General features: G+C 40.5%; 1 protein-coding gene across 2 annotated transcripts in view; it reads right to left on the bottom strand.

Annotated features, from left to right (window-relative positions):
- Window positions 1–896: 896 nt before the first annotated feature.
- The window catches only part of clip1b (CAP-GLY domain containing linker protein 1b), a 43,546-nt gene continuing 29,340 nt past the window's right edge, over window positions 897–15,102 (bottom strand). For both annotated transcript variants that reach the window (XM_074690108.1, XM_074690109.1), the window contains 8 exons: window positions 11,659–11,765; window positions 6,460–6,505; window positions 6,229–6,272; window positions 4,258–4,360; window positions 3,971–4,136; window positions 3,843–3,898; window positions 3,634–3,746; window positions 897–3,502 (listed from right to left, as the gene is read on the bottom strand). In XM_074690108.1, the coding sequence (XP_074546209.1) occupies window positions 3,268–3,502; window positions 3,634–3,746; window positions 3,843–3,898; window positions 3,971–4,136; window positions 4,258–4,360; window positions 6,229–6,272; window positions 6,460–6,505; window positions 11,659–11,765 (870 nt within the window). In that variant the 3' untranslated portion in view covers window positions 897–3,267. The remainder of the gene's footprint in view (window positions 3,503–3,633; window positions 3,747–3,842; window positions 3,899–3,970; window positions 4,137–4,257; window positions 4,361–6,228; window positions 6,273–6,459; window positions 6,506–11,658; window positions 11,766–15,102) is intronic.

The raw sequence follows: 15,102 nt of genomic DNA, 5'->3' as shown, positions 1-15,102 counted from the left end.
CTCCAAACTGAAGGCTCCAGACTCTGAGCTCAGATGTTGGTTCTGATCCTCCTTTAAGGTGCTGTCTGCTGGCTGAATCCACACACACTCACACACACATACACATACACAGATACACACACACACACACACTCAAACACAAACTAACACACACCTGACACCAAGGTCTCGGTTTTTGTGCTACTTACTTGAACTCTTTCGTACGGATTCAGACCTCGGACCTCTAACCTCACACACGTCAGACTTCATTTCTGGATGTGACCGCGTGGTTCTGGATTTGGGATCAAAGAAACCAATGACTTCATGACTTCACCGAGCTGCAGGAGAACTTTTCCACAGTTACTTGACGGGCTTTCAGAGAATCAGCCTCACATGGATGGAGAGAAAAGAAACCGAAGCAGAGTTGTCTCAGTTTAGAGGATGGATTAGCATATACCTCATTCCCAGTCCAGCGGCGCTGGATCTTAAAATGCTATCGTAATGACATTAACCGTTAGAAACCGTATCACGTACACTCGGTTTGGAAAGATCTCACTTCTGTTGTAGCTTCACCTGATTGAGCCGATTGCTTATAGTTTGCTCATAACTGTGTGTTTAAAAAGAGCTGTGAGATATTAAATCTTCTATGTGTGTGTGTGTGTTTTTTTCTTGGGACCATTTTTGTTTCACTTTAGATCTTGTACAGATTTATGGTTTGGTTTGACTTATTTATTCCATCAGTAGTGCTTGGTTTTTATCATGTCCAATGGTTTGTTTTCTTAATAAAAGTCACAAAACTGACTCTTTGTCTCTGTTTCAGTGTTTTTTTCAGAGGTTATTGGAAAAGCTGACACAGCCTGTCGTTAACTCGGTGAAGAAACAGGTAGAGAGGTGAATAATCAGAGCCAAACTCAGACTTGTTTGTTTTTCATGTATTTCTATTGGAGCGTTCAGGAGTATTCAGGACATAGAAAACAGTGACTCTTACACCACGTCAACATCTGTAAACTGGTTTCAACAGAACCACGTCTAGATGGCGCCATAGAAAACATTAAAACACTAATATCAGCACGTAGAAAGATCACAAGAAGTTTTTACAAATCAGCTTTTTTAACTTTCTGAAACATTGTGAATCTTCTCCACAGGGCAGAAAAATAAAATGTCGTACACATAAAAGCTTTATTTCTTCCCATGGCACTGTGTACACGCTGGTCAGTATTTACAGGTTAGTTACATCTTTTTTTTTTTTACACCCAGACGCTGAGATTCAATATGATCCCGTTTGTGCTTCATCAGTCCGATAAGTGTTAAAAGGAGCAGTTCAACATGTTTGGAAACACGTCTGAGCTCTCAGATGAAAACAGCAGAAACTAAACTTTAAACCTTTCTGGATTTGTGTTTGGTTTAAAGTTTGACTTATTTTCCATCTCATCTTTGTCTCAGAACAAACATGTTTCTGTAAATGTTGAGCATGTGCTTGAATAGAGCGCGGTATAAAACCAGACAGTACACAGATGAACCTTTAGTTTAATTCATTCCTTTTTTAAATCCTAAAGTTAAAGCGCCGTGCGTTTCTGCTGAATCTTTAAAGTGGACAGTGCAAAACAAAGTTAGTTTCAGTTATTTGAGGCTTCTTCAGGTTCCTCTCTGAGCCTCTGACTCTACAGTAGACCTCTGTCAGACCACACACCTTTAACCAGTGCTAGCTTATATCCTGTGTGAACATTAGGGGTTAGTGAAGGGATTAGACAATAAATTAGAAACAAAAAACAGATCCTCTGGGAGCTTCAGATGTAAACCTGCAGGAAATGTTGGCGTTTGATCATACTTTTGAAATAACCTTTAAGACTTCAAAATAAAACACAGAGGAGTCATAAACTGAGACAGGAAGTTTGCTTCAAAATAAAAGCTCCAGAGCTGCTGTCAGGCCTTTTCTTTCACCGACAACAAAAAATTGTTTAAACCCCCCCCCAAAAAAAAGTAAACACTTTTAACTTTTTATCTCAAGATTAATAGGAAGTTAATTTACAGTAAACCCACTCTTCAGGGCGGCAGGTCTCAGCTCTGTAAGTTCTGATACAACATCACGTTAGTGTCACTGATTAGTGAGTGGGATCAGGTCAGATCAGTTCAGGGAGACTTCAAGAGTTTAAAAAGAGGTACAGTTAGAAAAGTGTTTTAGATGTTGGTCATCAATTCAAAAAATAAAATCTAGTCAAAATTTTTATATTCTAAACAAAAATCCAACCATGTGATCGTGACTTTGTGAAAGAAGTCAAAGCAAAGTGTTTTTTTATGTCACTAAATTAAAGCAGAGAGTGGTAAAGATGAAATCTGGAGGTGTGGAATTAAGTTAAAAAAAAAAACTCTGTGATAAGATCTCAGTGTTCTGCGTTTTGGTAAAATTGTTCCAATATTTGAGGAAAAATTAAAGATATCTTTGAAACAAATTTGCAAAAGTCATTAAATGTTTTCAACAATGAATTAAAAACAAGGTTAAATATCTTGTGAGTGAATCTGTAAGAACAAAATTATTTTTCTGAATATCTCTTACAGTTAGGAGAAATTAAGTATTTAAAATATACAATATTTAAATATGGATAAAAACAGTGAAATGGTTTGACTAAAGCTGTAATAAGTTATTAGAGTTATTAGTTAAGTCTATATAACCATGTGAAGATTATTTTTAAACACATTGAGAATAATTACTCCTTAAATAAAGTCATGTTATCTTCAGGAAACTTATGAAGTGTTTTTTCCTCTGATCATGACCTCCACACGCCTTCAGGTTCCTCCAGGAGAAGGATTTTAAAACACACCTGAACAACTCAAGTTAAACGCTGAACCTGGCGTTGTCTCTGAGGCTGTTTGAAGCTGGAGCTGTAGAAACAGGAATGTAGAGTTTTAATGGTGCTTTAGTTTCCCTCAGCTTCATCTGTGCTTCTTTCTGATGCTTTGTTCCTTTTTTTTTAGTTCAATAACAAATAAGTCAGTGAAACATCTCAAATTTAGACACAAACTCAAATCAAAGAGCAGGTACAAAGGTGGAGTGCAGAGGACGGATCCCCCTCGTCAAACATGAATATTGCACCAAAGCAGCGTATTTGGACGAGCATTTAGAGGAGGGAGGGCTGCAGGGGGAGGATCAGGGCGGGGCTACAGTGATATGCATAAATACAGTATAAAAATACAATATATGGTCAATCTGTGACGGCGTGAGAGGAGAAAGAGAGAAGGGGGAGTCGTGTTTCAGAGAAGGAGGAAGGAGGAGGAGAGTTTTTGGAGCTACTAGAAGGTCTGGTCGTCGTTACACGACTCCGTGGCGTGTCCGAAGGCCTCGCAGATGTCGCAGTACGGCCTCTCGTCGGACGCCTTCCCATGATAGGTGGTGTGAGGGACGGAGTCAGGGCTTTGCGCCTGAGTGGGACAGTCCTCGGTGTCATGGAGGTCGAAGCAGTCGCAGATATCGCAGAAGAGACGAGGAGTCGCCTTCTTCTCCCGCTTCGACACGCCTTCAATGAATCTGATGGGGAGGAGAGGATGATGGGATATTTATTTGATGATATAGACAGACACTGACACACACTGGTGCGTTTAGGTTGAAACAGTACAAGAAAAGAACAGACGTCACATGATCCTCTGTAGACGTCTTACCCATCAGCCCCGTCGTTTCCGTTGAATTCAGCGAGCGCCAGCTTCTTCAGCTTAATCTTCAGCTCCTCGTTCTTCCGCTGCAGGTCCACGATCACGCTGTTCAGGAAGTTAATCTGATGCAGAGACACAGAAGAAGAAGAGGCTGTGAACTCAGACGGATCAGACGGATTAATGAAGCGTTTCTGGGAGAGTCGTGGTGGCGGTCTGACCTGGCCCTCGGCGAACTCCTTCTCCTCCCTCAGCTGCTCCAGAGCGGCAGAGTCACCTGCAGACAGAATCACCTTTAGAAACCCAGCGAGTAACAAAACCTTCATCATCATCATCATCATCTCCTGACCTGTGGGAGGAGCTTCCCTGTCTCCACCATCTGACCCCGGCGTTCCCATGAGCCTTTGCTCCAGGCTGTGAACTCGCCCCTGTAGCTGAGCTTTGTCCTTCTCCAGTGTCTCCACAGCCGACTGCAGCGTCTTAGCCACAGCGTTCTCACCTCGCAGCACAGCGATCTGCAGAGACCAAGACACCGATCAACCAATCAGAGATAACAGGAAGTAGCTTTTCAGAGTAAAAGATTTGGAAACAAAGACAACAGGAAGTTAATTTTTCAGAAAAAAAAGGAGGGGGTACCTCGTTCCTCAGAGTCTCCAGCTCTCTGTCTTTGTCTGACAGTAAGGATCCGGTGGAGTTCTGGAGGTTCATGTCCTGTTTCTCCTGGTGTGAGATGTTTTCTCTGGGGCAGAAAGAGGATAAAGAAACTATTTCCACTTTGACTTCTCCGGAACCTTCCCAGACATCAACAAACCAGAGCTCTAAAGGCAGCAGCTCACCAGGGTTCAGGATTACAGTCTTAGTTCGATTCATACATGAACTCCTCTTGAGACTGTACACTGTGTTTTTTTTTTAAATATTTTATTTATTTATTTATTTATTTATTTATTTATTCATTTATTCATTTATTTATTTATCTATTAATTTATTTTTGTATTATTATTATTATTATTATTATTATTATTATTATTATTATTATTATTATTATTATTATTATTAAATTGTTTTTATTTTATTTTTATTTTTTTGTAGGATTCAATTTTCAAGCACTTTTTCTGTTTCTCCTGTGGTAAATTGTGCAGTGTAGTAACCAGTAACCTAGTGGTTAAACTGAACAGGGCAGCTTTAGTATAAAAACATATCCAGAGAAACAACTCAGTGTTGTATTTTGTGGGTGACTCTGGCTTCAGATTCAATCCCATCAGATCAGAGACGTCCAGCTGACGCTCCGTCAACATCTCAGTTCATGACAAATGGATCTGGACGTGAAGCTGCTCGTTTCTCTGATTCATGTCTCCTGTTTCATCGATTTACCTGCTGGCTCACTCCGATATTTCTGCTCTGACTGTTCATCACCTCATCTTTGTTTCCCACCAGCCAACACCACAGAGCTCCGAGCTGCTCCTCTCATCTCTCCTCCATCTCTCTGTTGCTCTCCTCTTTCATCACAAACCACAAACAGGACTCTGATCCATGGCTGTCACTGCTCTTTGCTCTCTGTCTCCTCCTCTCTATCAATCGTTCACTCCTCCCTCTCCAAGCGTCAGTCGCTGCTTGCAGCTCTCAGCTGGAGGTCGTGAGCAACACGTTTTAATCCTCTGATTTCTGACCTCAGACGTGCAGAGGGTTTAAAACACGACCAAACAAACATGAAGAACAGATGTAAAAACTCAAAGCACATTAAGAGGAGAGCTTTTGAAATAAATCTGCAGATTTATTTTTTTTTCACGATTAACTGAACAGAGAGGCTCAAAGTTGAAGCTCCTATGCTTCTGAATGACTGGTCAGTTAAAAAAAACTTCACAAATAACCTGTTATAATAACTTCTCCCTTTTCAGTGTGAGCTAATAGAGAAATGATCTGTTCTCTAAAATCATGTCCTGAAGCAACATGTTTGTTTCTGCAGTTAGGATCAGCTTTTTAAATGGGTGTGTATGTGGTTTCTGCTGTTTCTGCAGACAGCCTCTAGTGGGTATTCAAGGAAATGCAGTTTTAACACTTCTGCATTGGTTTCATTAATTTAACACCAGAGGTTACCTCTTGGTCTGAGTTCTGTGAGGAAAAAAAGAAACTCTCAGTTGTTGTTTTCCTGTTTACAACATGTGTAAAATCTCATGAATATCAATGAACCCAGGACTTCGTTCCTGTAAAGAGTGATCTTTAACGTGATGCTAAAAGTCTGGAAAACATGAGACTAACTTTCAAAGTTTCAGAACTGAAGAAGAGTCTGTAACTTTTCAATGTTTGAGTGTTATTTTTACTTTTTTTTGGATTTTTTTTCTCTGCTCTTGTTCTTAAAAAAATGGAGGAAAAGTTTGTAAACTTCACATACTAACCAAAGTTTTCATGAAAACATGGATTGAAGAAACATCAAGTACAAACTGAAACCTGTGTCACTCAGAAGATAAAGATAAGTTCTAGTTTGCCTCAACTCTTTGTGGAGTAGAAAATATGAAGATTTTTTCCATAGAGCAACAAAAAGGTGACATCTTTTTAAAATGAAATGTATAAATAAAGTAAAAAAAGAGAATCAGGAGGATCAGTTCTTACCTGGTCTTCATGTCGGCCTGCTGACTGATCCTCTCCTCATTGTTCTGAGGACACACAGACGGAGAGGCGTTTAAATAGAAGATAAACCCGTCTGAGCTTTAAGACTTCATTCACAGCAGGAAGTAAATCCTCACCAGACCAAGACCTCTACATCAAAAGACTCTGCTCGTACCAGGACCGAGGAAACACGTTATACAACAAAAAGGCCTGTTAGGAAGAAAAGGACAGTACCTCCTCCAGATGCTGAGACTTCTGGGAGGCCAGCTTCAGCTCCTCACTGTGGGACAGAGACACAGGGAAGGGGAGATGATGATCTCTGTGATATCTGTGTCATCTGTTTAACATTCACAGAGATTTAATGACCTACACTGACATGAAACCAGAGCAGAGCTGACCGCACAGTTTAAGTCCTTACAACAGTTTTGCAGAATATCAGTGACAGGATGCAACAAAGACAGACAAAAAAAAAAAACCTGGTTTGCAGGAAAGCTGCAGGAAACTTTAACTTTTCTGTATTTTGAGGTGTAAAAGATTTTTTTTCCCTTGCATTTTTCATAAAACAAAGTTTCCATCAAAAGTCAAAGAGAAAAAAACTCTGAAACTTTCCAAAGTTTAATTTTATTTTAATTCAAGTTAAAGTGTATTTTTGTTTGTTGGTCACACAAAACAAAAATTAGAGATCAAGTTTTTTGTCGTGATTTTTATATCAGTGTATAAAACAGGGCCCTTTCCTTAAGGCTGATTTTCTGTTTATCGGTGGTACACAGACTGTAAAACAAATGGACGTCCGCTTGCTTGGCTCGAAGTGAGGTCTCCACAAAAACTGCTCCCCCTGGTGGCTGTCTGCAGTATAGGTTAGAAAATCTGGCTTTCCAGCCATTCCAGATGGGCTGTGGTCAAATGTAAAAAAATTAATACTCCTCGAAGAAATGTTTCTCACGTCCGATTGTTGTGGTGATTTGAAGATATCATTTGGCTGCCTCGTATTCATTTTCTGAAAAGTTTTGTTTTTATTAGTTACAAGAGGTTAAAAACGAGGCTTTATGTAAGGTTTAACAATGATTGACAGCTACCTTTCTCGTGTATTTTGTCCGGGGATTGTAAAACATGTTGGGAGGTAGGGTCAAGAAGTGATTAGACTCTCAAAAGAAAAAAACTAATTATTTTTGTCACCCAGCTCCACTCAAATTCTCCTAGAATCCCTCATCGTCTCTACTGCGCAGACTCTGGCTGGAATTGCTACCAATGGGTAGTAGTAGGTATCTGCTCTCATCCTGAAAAATTTCTCCTTCTTAAACCTCATGTTTGTGTTTCTCTCGTTATTTGTCACATGAAATAAACGTTATCACCTGATCAGGTAAAAGTCGTTTTGCTGAATATTTCGGGTTGCCTTCAGCAGATCCACAAGCTTCTACCAAACATTCATTCAGATGAAAGTTTGGGATGTTTGTGTTCACACATGAAGCGCAAAACAAAAACTGACCTAAAAAAAATAATATTTTTCACATTGGTATGAAAACAAACACATTTCTCAGGATTTATCTGGTATTTCTTGAGAAAACTAGTCTGCAAGGAGTTAAAATCAAATCAAAACTTTTTTTCCCTGATAAATATAAAAAAAATTAACTCAAGGCTTGACTTTTGTTTTTGTTGATTTGTAGTTTTGTAGATTTAACAAAAGATCTATGAGCTTGATACTGAGACTAAACCTGATGACTTCTTTCCTTTTCACACACCTGATCCCCACCCCGCAGCTCTCACTCCGTGTTTATTTCCTTTATTATTCCCTGAATGATGACAACACATTCAGCACCAGCTGTTAGCTCCTGCAAAAAAACAATCAGCATCCTCAGGTCCCCCTGGTCCTCTCTGGTCTCCTCCAGGTCCTGACTGAGCCAGTTTCCTAAAGATCTGCTCCATCAGGGTTTTGTGAGGCACTGAATGTTTTTTTTTTTATTCCACAGTGAGGATAAAGAAGTGTACAAACCGCACTAAGACTGAGTTAATCCTCTGATTCTCATCATTCACAGCATCTGTTTGTTCACATCTGCTGCTCATGAAGAGCGGCAGAGGATCCTCTCTGAGAGGATTTACAGGCTGTGACACCCCGCGGAGAAATTCACAATCTGCACAGAGATCCACTGATCATTCAGGGCACAGATAGCATCAGGTAATCCTAAGTCTGTGCATGAAATCAGGTGTAGACCTGAGACTTCAGCACAGACAGAGCTCTCTGGTTATTTATGATTCAGGATATTTCTGGGAGCTGAAACAGAATTTGCAGCCGGAGTTGAAATTAGCTCCATGTCGCCGTTCTTCAGCTTTGTGTCAAAGGATGAACTCGGAGGCTTTCTGAGGGACTAATAAGCGGTCTGAACAGCAGCTGGGTGAAATATCAGACTGATGCTGGATAATTACTCAGATGTGGCTCTACGGCGCCGGCTGCTCTCGAACAGAAAGGAGGAGGCTGAGACAAAGAGGAAAACAAGATTATTAGACGTGTGGTAGAGATGGAGCAGAGAAGCTGCTTTACACTCTATCTGTCTATGTGTCAGTCAGATAAACAGAAACAGACGGATGCTTCATTCACAGAGAGGAAGGGAGCAGCTGGAGCTCAGCGCCTCACATTTCACTCCTCGGATTGTTTCAGGCATCATCTACAACATTTTAACACAGAAATCTACGCTCCACCAAACACAGATGCTACATCTTTTTTTCTAATCAATAACAGATTTTCAGTCACCTGAACATCACAAACTCATCTTTTAAATCTGCTGGCGGAGGAGGGAGAACACCACCAGCAGAGAGCGGTGACGCTGCCGTAAGTGTCACTGTATGCACGTGTGCTGACACGAAATAAGGAAATAAAAAAGATAAATATCTCTGAAGTCAGCTGTGTTTGAAGATGATCGATCAGAGTCTGAACTCAAGTGGGACCAAAAACACAATCGAAACATCCGATCCGTGCAGATTAAAGCTGCTCTCTGTGAGGACACAAAGCCACATTGATTCACACACACACACACACATACACACACTGAAACACACACACATACTGCAACACACTCTCTGATGTCACAGTGAGAGTTGGGGCCGTGTTGGAGCCAGGCGGTCCCAGGAGGAGAGTTGGAGCGGTTACATAAGAGCAGAGAGAGGACGAGTGTGTGCAGGATGAGAGGTGTTTTACATCTCTCCTCTTTGTTTGCTGAATCTTTCATTGAAGCTGAAGACGCTGCTTATTTATTTTTTTACTGTAACTAAAAATATGTCCTGACATTCCTCCGTCTGCTCCCTCCTCCTCCTCCTCCTCTTCCTCCAGAACGCCTCATAGCAAAGATCAGGATTCAGCCAATTAGAGACATCTGCAGCTGTGACATCATCAGCTGCCATGACTCAGAGGAGGAGGTGTGTCGGGATGATGTAAAGACTCACACACACATGGACGGAGACATATCACATACATCCGCATGTGATGCTCACACACACACACACACACACACACACACACACACACACACACACACACACACACACACACACACACACACACACACACACACAGTCTATAAATAGAGCTCAGCATCAGGCTGGAGATTGAGGACAGACTCGTCACAGTGGGTAAAACACGCTGTAGGAAGGGAGACGCTGAATCAGAAACAGGTTTCACTGAGCATCAAAGTGTTCCGCTTTATCTCTCTTTCTCTTTTAAAGCAGGCAGCAAAACTTTACAGTAACGATCTGAACATAAGACAAGTACACCAGGAGACATGGGATCTTCCTACACTGAGGGCTGGGACTGTAACGATCACATCATCCTCTGACGCTTATAACCAAAGCTCCAGGGGATGAAACATGGAGAGAAACAGTGATCGTCAAGAGCACAGTGACCAAGTCATCCAAAGACTGAGGCAGAGTCAGGACACTGGTGTTAGGATTAGAGTAATTAATGCAGCAGGGACTTTTAACAGCTGATGCCAAAACACAGAGTCACAGAGAGTCTGAACAGATCTGTCTTTTTCTCTGCTGAAAACTGTGATTAACTTTGTAGTGATGGTGGACACAGGGGCATAACTTTCAGACAGAAAAAGGACAGAAGAGCAGAAGAAAGATAAACAGGGGAGTGATAGAGCACGAGCGAAAAGGCTAACAGTTCTTGAACAAAGAAAATTAGTTTCAATCCAATCCCTATTTAACTCCAAAATAAACACGTCTTGTTAAAAGTCACGTCTTCAGTGTGCATGAGACTCCAGGCCAGAAGGTGGCGTGGCAGTCCAATTAGAACAGATCCTCCTCATAGCATCTTAAACATAACCTAGCCTTAGGAAACTCAACCTAATGTACTCTAACTTAACGTAACATATCCCTGGTGTTGTGCCTTGGCATGTCCTGATCTCAGCTCCCACTTTGGGACCACTTAATGTAATTAGCTGAAAAGCCCTAATGTAAAAAAAATCCTAAAAATTTACAATCCATGAAAAATTAAAGGAAACATTGCACTGCAAAAAACTGAAATCTTATCGAGTATTTTTGTCTTATTTTAAGTAAAAACTGTCTTGTTATACTTAATATGGAACACATTCAACTGACAGTCCAATAAAATATCTTGTTTCAAGTTGTTAAAAGACAAAAATTAGGTCTGAATTGCTCTGAAAAAGTAAAAAAAAAAATCTGCCATTGTAATAAGAAAAATTTGCTTAAAACTAGAATAATGTAATAATATTAATACAAATAACTAACTTGTTACAAGCAATTCAGACCTCATTTTTGTCTTTAAATAACTTGAAACAAGACATTTTTCAGGACTGGTGATGTGAATGTGGCACAAATTAAGTCTAAAAGACATTTTCTACTGAAAAATAAAAAGAAACTACTTGATAAGATTTCAGTTTTTTGCAGTGTGGGAGGATTTCATTCAACGTTGACTGGTGGCTCTGTAGCTCAGACTTGATTTGTATTTTTGGCTCATGTTTACATTGTTAGTCATGACTCATGCTGTAGTGTTTCCTTTAACAGAGGCTCTAACTCTGAGGTTTATCTGGTTCTGTAGTTATTTTTTCTGCTTATCATTGTTTTCCACACCTTCTTAAACATAATCCCATAACAGCTGCATTTGGATTACTTTAGGCTTTTCACTGAGATTTTAAACGTGTTTTCAGGTAGGAGACTTACACATGAAGCCTCCCTGAATAACATGTTTCCAATTTCTGTTTAGACCCATCAAGGTGTTATTTCTACATGTTTGTATCATTATAGAGCTAAGAAATAGAGCCTTGTGTGTTTGTGCTAGATCATCACTTTCTAATAATCAGTTCATTCCCTGCAGGAGACACTCAGCTCTGTTGAGCTCACAGGTGAGGGTCACCTTTAGTGGAGACTCAGACTGGGGTCATCTTTAGAGGAAGAAACACTTCAGTTATCCCCAGTACTCACATTTCCTTGCAGAGCACTCCAATCCTCTGGTTCTCTGAGCTGCTGCGCTCCTTCGACAGACTCAGCTCCTCCTGGTATTTGGAGTTCTGCTGTTTCAACGCCTCGAGCTACAGAGACAAACACAGAATACAGGAACAGTCAGGGAAAAAAATATATATATACACACAACAAAAAGAAAAGATCACAAGACACAGAGATTTAAATAAAGCAGACAGAAAATAATCCTCCAGTCAGAGTGGTTTTATTCCTCCAGAGAAGCTCGGATTATCACAGAGGAACCTGTGAGTCCACATTTAATCCTGTCTGCACGTTTGCTTGGGTACTTTTCACTTAAACCACACAGAGGGACGACTGCCTGCTCCTCTGGTAGGTTTAATTCTGTCTGGAGAGTCACTCGTGTTTGATAGAATATCACAAACAGCTGGTTTGCTGCTTCATTTATTCTTTAATCATTTGGAGTTAATGTTTGACACCGAGAACAAATCAACAAATCTGAGCTGTAATCCCATCTGAAGAGGGAAATAACAGAACGCCATCAGGAGAGCAAACAGGCTGTTGTACTGTCAGCTACACGTGGTTTAGAGAAACTATCACTGGATGATAATCAAACAGGAGAAGGATTCAAAATGTGACAGAACTCAGGCTCCCTGTGGATCTGTAAGTAAACTCAGGATGACTCACAGCGTCCTGTTGCTCTGCACAGAGCCAGGTCTTCACTGCTCCCTCTCCTGTCCCTGCTGACCTGAACTCACACTGCTCCAGGTCCAACCTGACCTGATCATGGTACCTCTTATGGACGTCATCAGGGCGTTTTATGACACATGCATGGCTTTGCATCATCATCATCACTATCTCATCGTAAGTAGAGTCAACAACTCAGAGAAGACTTACATCTGTCAAACTTCTAGTCATCACTCCACCTCTGTACCACACCTGTCTAAACACTTTATGACCTCATATGCAGCACGTTATGTCACCATGGGTACCTGAGCTGGAGCTAATGCACCTGGAGCGTTCTGTTTGTTGCTGGGAAACTCAACAGTGATATAGCTGTGAGATCTAAATCTATATGTTAAGATTTATCACGCACTGACTGAACAGGGATGTCTTGATCTAATACACTGATCTGTTGGAGGATCAGATAGCCTCAGATCTCGTTACATGATCGGGACTGATCCAGTTTTTTACATGTTTCCAGCAGGTCACGCTTTACGGCTGCTGTAAATCAAACCACGTTGCAAACATGTCCGCTGTGTGGGACTACTTCTCAATGGAAAGCAATGATAGTAAAACATCGTGTAACATTTGTAAAGTGAGTGTTCCTCGAGGAGGTACCATCAGGGCTCACTTTAATACAACAAAAATGATTCATCATTTACAACAGAATCACCCAACAGAGTATGGTATCAGATCAGTATCAGCAAAACATATCATTAAAAATCAGATTGGATTCAAAAAATCTTTATCAGGACATTCCTAGTACTGACTCTGAGCAGAAGTGCTTCTTTAGAGAGACACAGGAGATGATGGTAAAAGTAGAAGAGGGGAATGGGATGGGGGCTTATAGTTAGAGTGCATGGGGCACCTACTCTACCAACTGAGCCAAACATGAACCACAAGAAGAGCTTTCTCTACATTTAAACTTTTCATACCAGCTTTTCTCAGACTTTTTTCAGCACTCTAGTGAAACTAAAAGATTCAAAGTGACAGGGGTAATGATGCTGATAGGAAGCTACCATCGACGTCTGAATGAGACTAATATAGTGCGTCCCAAATCGCATACTTCCATACTCAAATACTCAAAATTTTGAGTATACTGCATCAAAATGAAAAACAGTATGCATAGTATGCGAAAAATGAGTATGCAAAAGTACCCGGATGATGTACCCAAATCGACCTGGATTTTGAGTATGCAGCTGTGGACACTCAACGCACTCATTTCCTCCTCTGGCAGCAATGGCGGAAGAGAGCTGTGGTCGTTCGCTCAGCACGGTAAAAGTACAAATAAACAATACATACCGGGACATCTTCAGCCAGTAGGAGGAGGAGGAGATGTTGTTGGCGCCGATTATGGCGTAGCAAAGCGCAATTGAAATTCATTGTAATTACAATGAAAGATGGTAAGAGCTTGATATTTTGATCGTGTTATTAGCTGTGTTTAATATACTACTGAAAAGGCTTTGAAAATTCGCAGGCAAATAGTGGAGAATATTTGGCAGAAATACGCTGGAAGCCGGTCACAATTAGACGACGAAGAAGAAGAAGAGGTCGACATCATGTCGTCATTTCCGGTAAGTGCGGTGCTCAGCAGTATGCGATTTGAGACAGCACTACACCCTTAAAATTCGCGCTCTAAGCCAGTGAGTATGTAGTATGCTTAGTACACTCAATTTGAAAATTTTGAGTACACAGTATGGAAGTATGCGATTTGAGACACACTGTAAGTTTGTTTTTGTTTCTCATTCAGTCTGTCAGGCTTGAAATTAGAGATGGGCAATGATTCTCGACTATTTGAACAGTCTTCAAACAACCGAATAGTTCACTCGATAAACGCTTTGTCCTGTCTGCAGCATATCACAGTTTTATGCAGGATGCCTGAGATGTTAAGCATCAATTTCACAAAAACAGGTTGGAACAGGAAGTTGTGCATGGAAACCACCTGACTTGTAAAATAAAACAAACTGTGTCCAAACTAGATCGTGTTTAACTTGAAAACGTCAACAAACTGACATAATGAAAAGAGCCAGATTAGAAGTGAACAGGTTGGTGGATCCATTCAAATATGGATTGGGAAGTTCAGGAACTCCCATGAAAAATGAATGAAAATGAGGTAGAGTGCCAACTCTGCAAGGTTAGTCTAGCATATTACAAGTCACCAACAACTATGCACAGGCATGTGAGAGCAAGGCACACAGAGGAAAGTGCGGCACTGTCAGCAGATCAACATTCAAAGAAATGGAGGTGAATAAATGATCAGTATGAAGATTTATGAGGGAACTTTCTGCTTTCAATGTAAAATAATCCACTTTTTATAAACTGACTATTTTCTGCTCTTTCTTGTGTTTTGATGTTTGAATTTCAGCCTTTATTTTGTAAAACTGTCTTTGAACTTCATGACCGCCTGAAACCGAGCCGCTGGAGCTGCTTTGTGTGTTAATATGTGCAGTGATATTTAAATGCTCTTTACAGCGAAGGCTGCTAGAAAAAAAATAGAGCTCACATTTCAGTTTAATGATGATTTTTCTTTCTGTTTGTTGTGCAGTAATCCAAGACTGCAGCTAACGGCAGTTTTCATCAGTGACTGTGTTCTAGGATGTTATGTTGAGTCAGTGTCTGAATGTTTCCAGAATAAAAAAGATGGAGAAGAAGGATTCTCACGCCTCTCTGCTGTCTCTATTAAACAACTCTTTCAAAAGTTTCTGTTTTCTTTTCTTAAAGCTCATG

The sequence above is a fragment of the Halichoeres trimaculatus genome, unplaced genomic scaffold, assembly GCF_033239565.1.
Source record: "Halichoeres trimaculatus isolate MK-OKI-2021-1 unplaced genomic scaffold, fHalTri1.1 fHalTri1_scaffold_16, whole genome shotgun sequence".
Lineage (NCBI taxonomy): Eukaryota > Metazoa > Chordata > Actinopteri > Labriformes > Labridae > Halichoeres > Halichoeres trimaculatus.
Note: the sequence above shows the minus strand (reverse complement) of the source record. Positions and strands in the feature narration are given on the sequence as shown.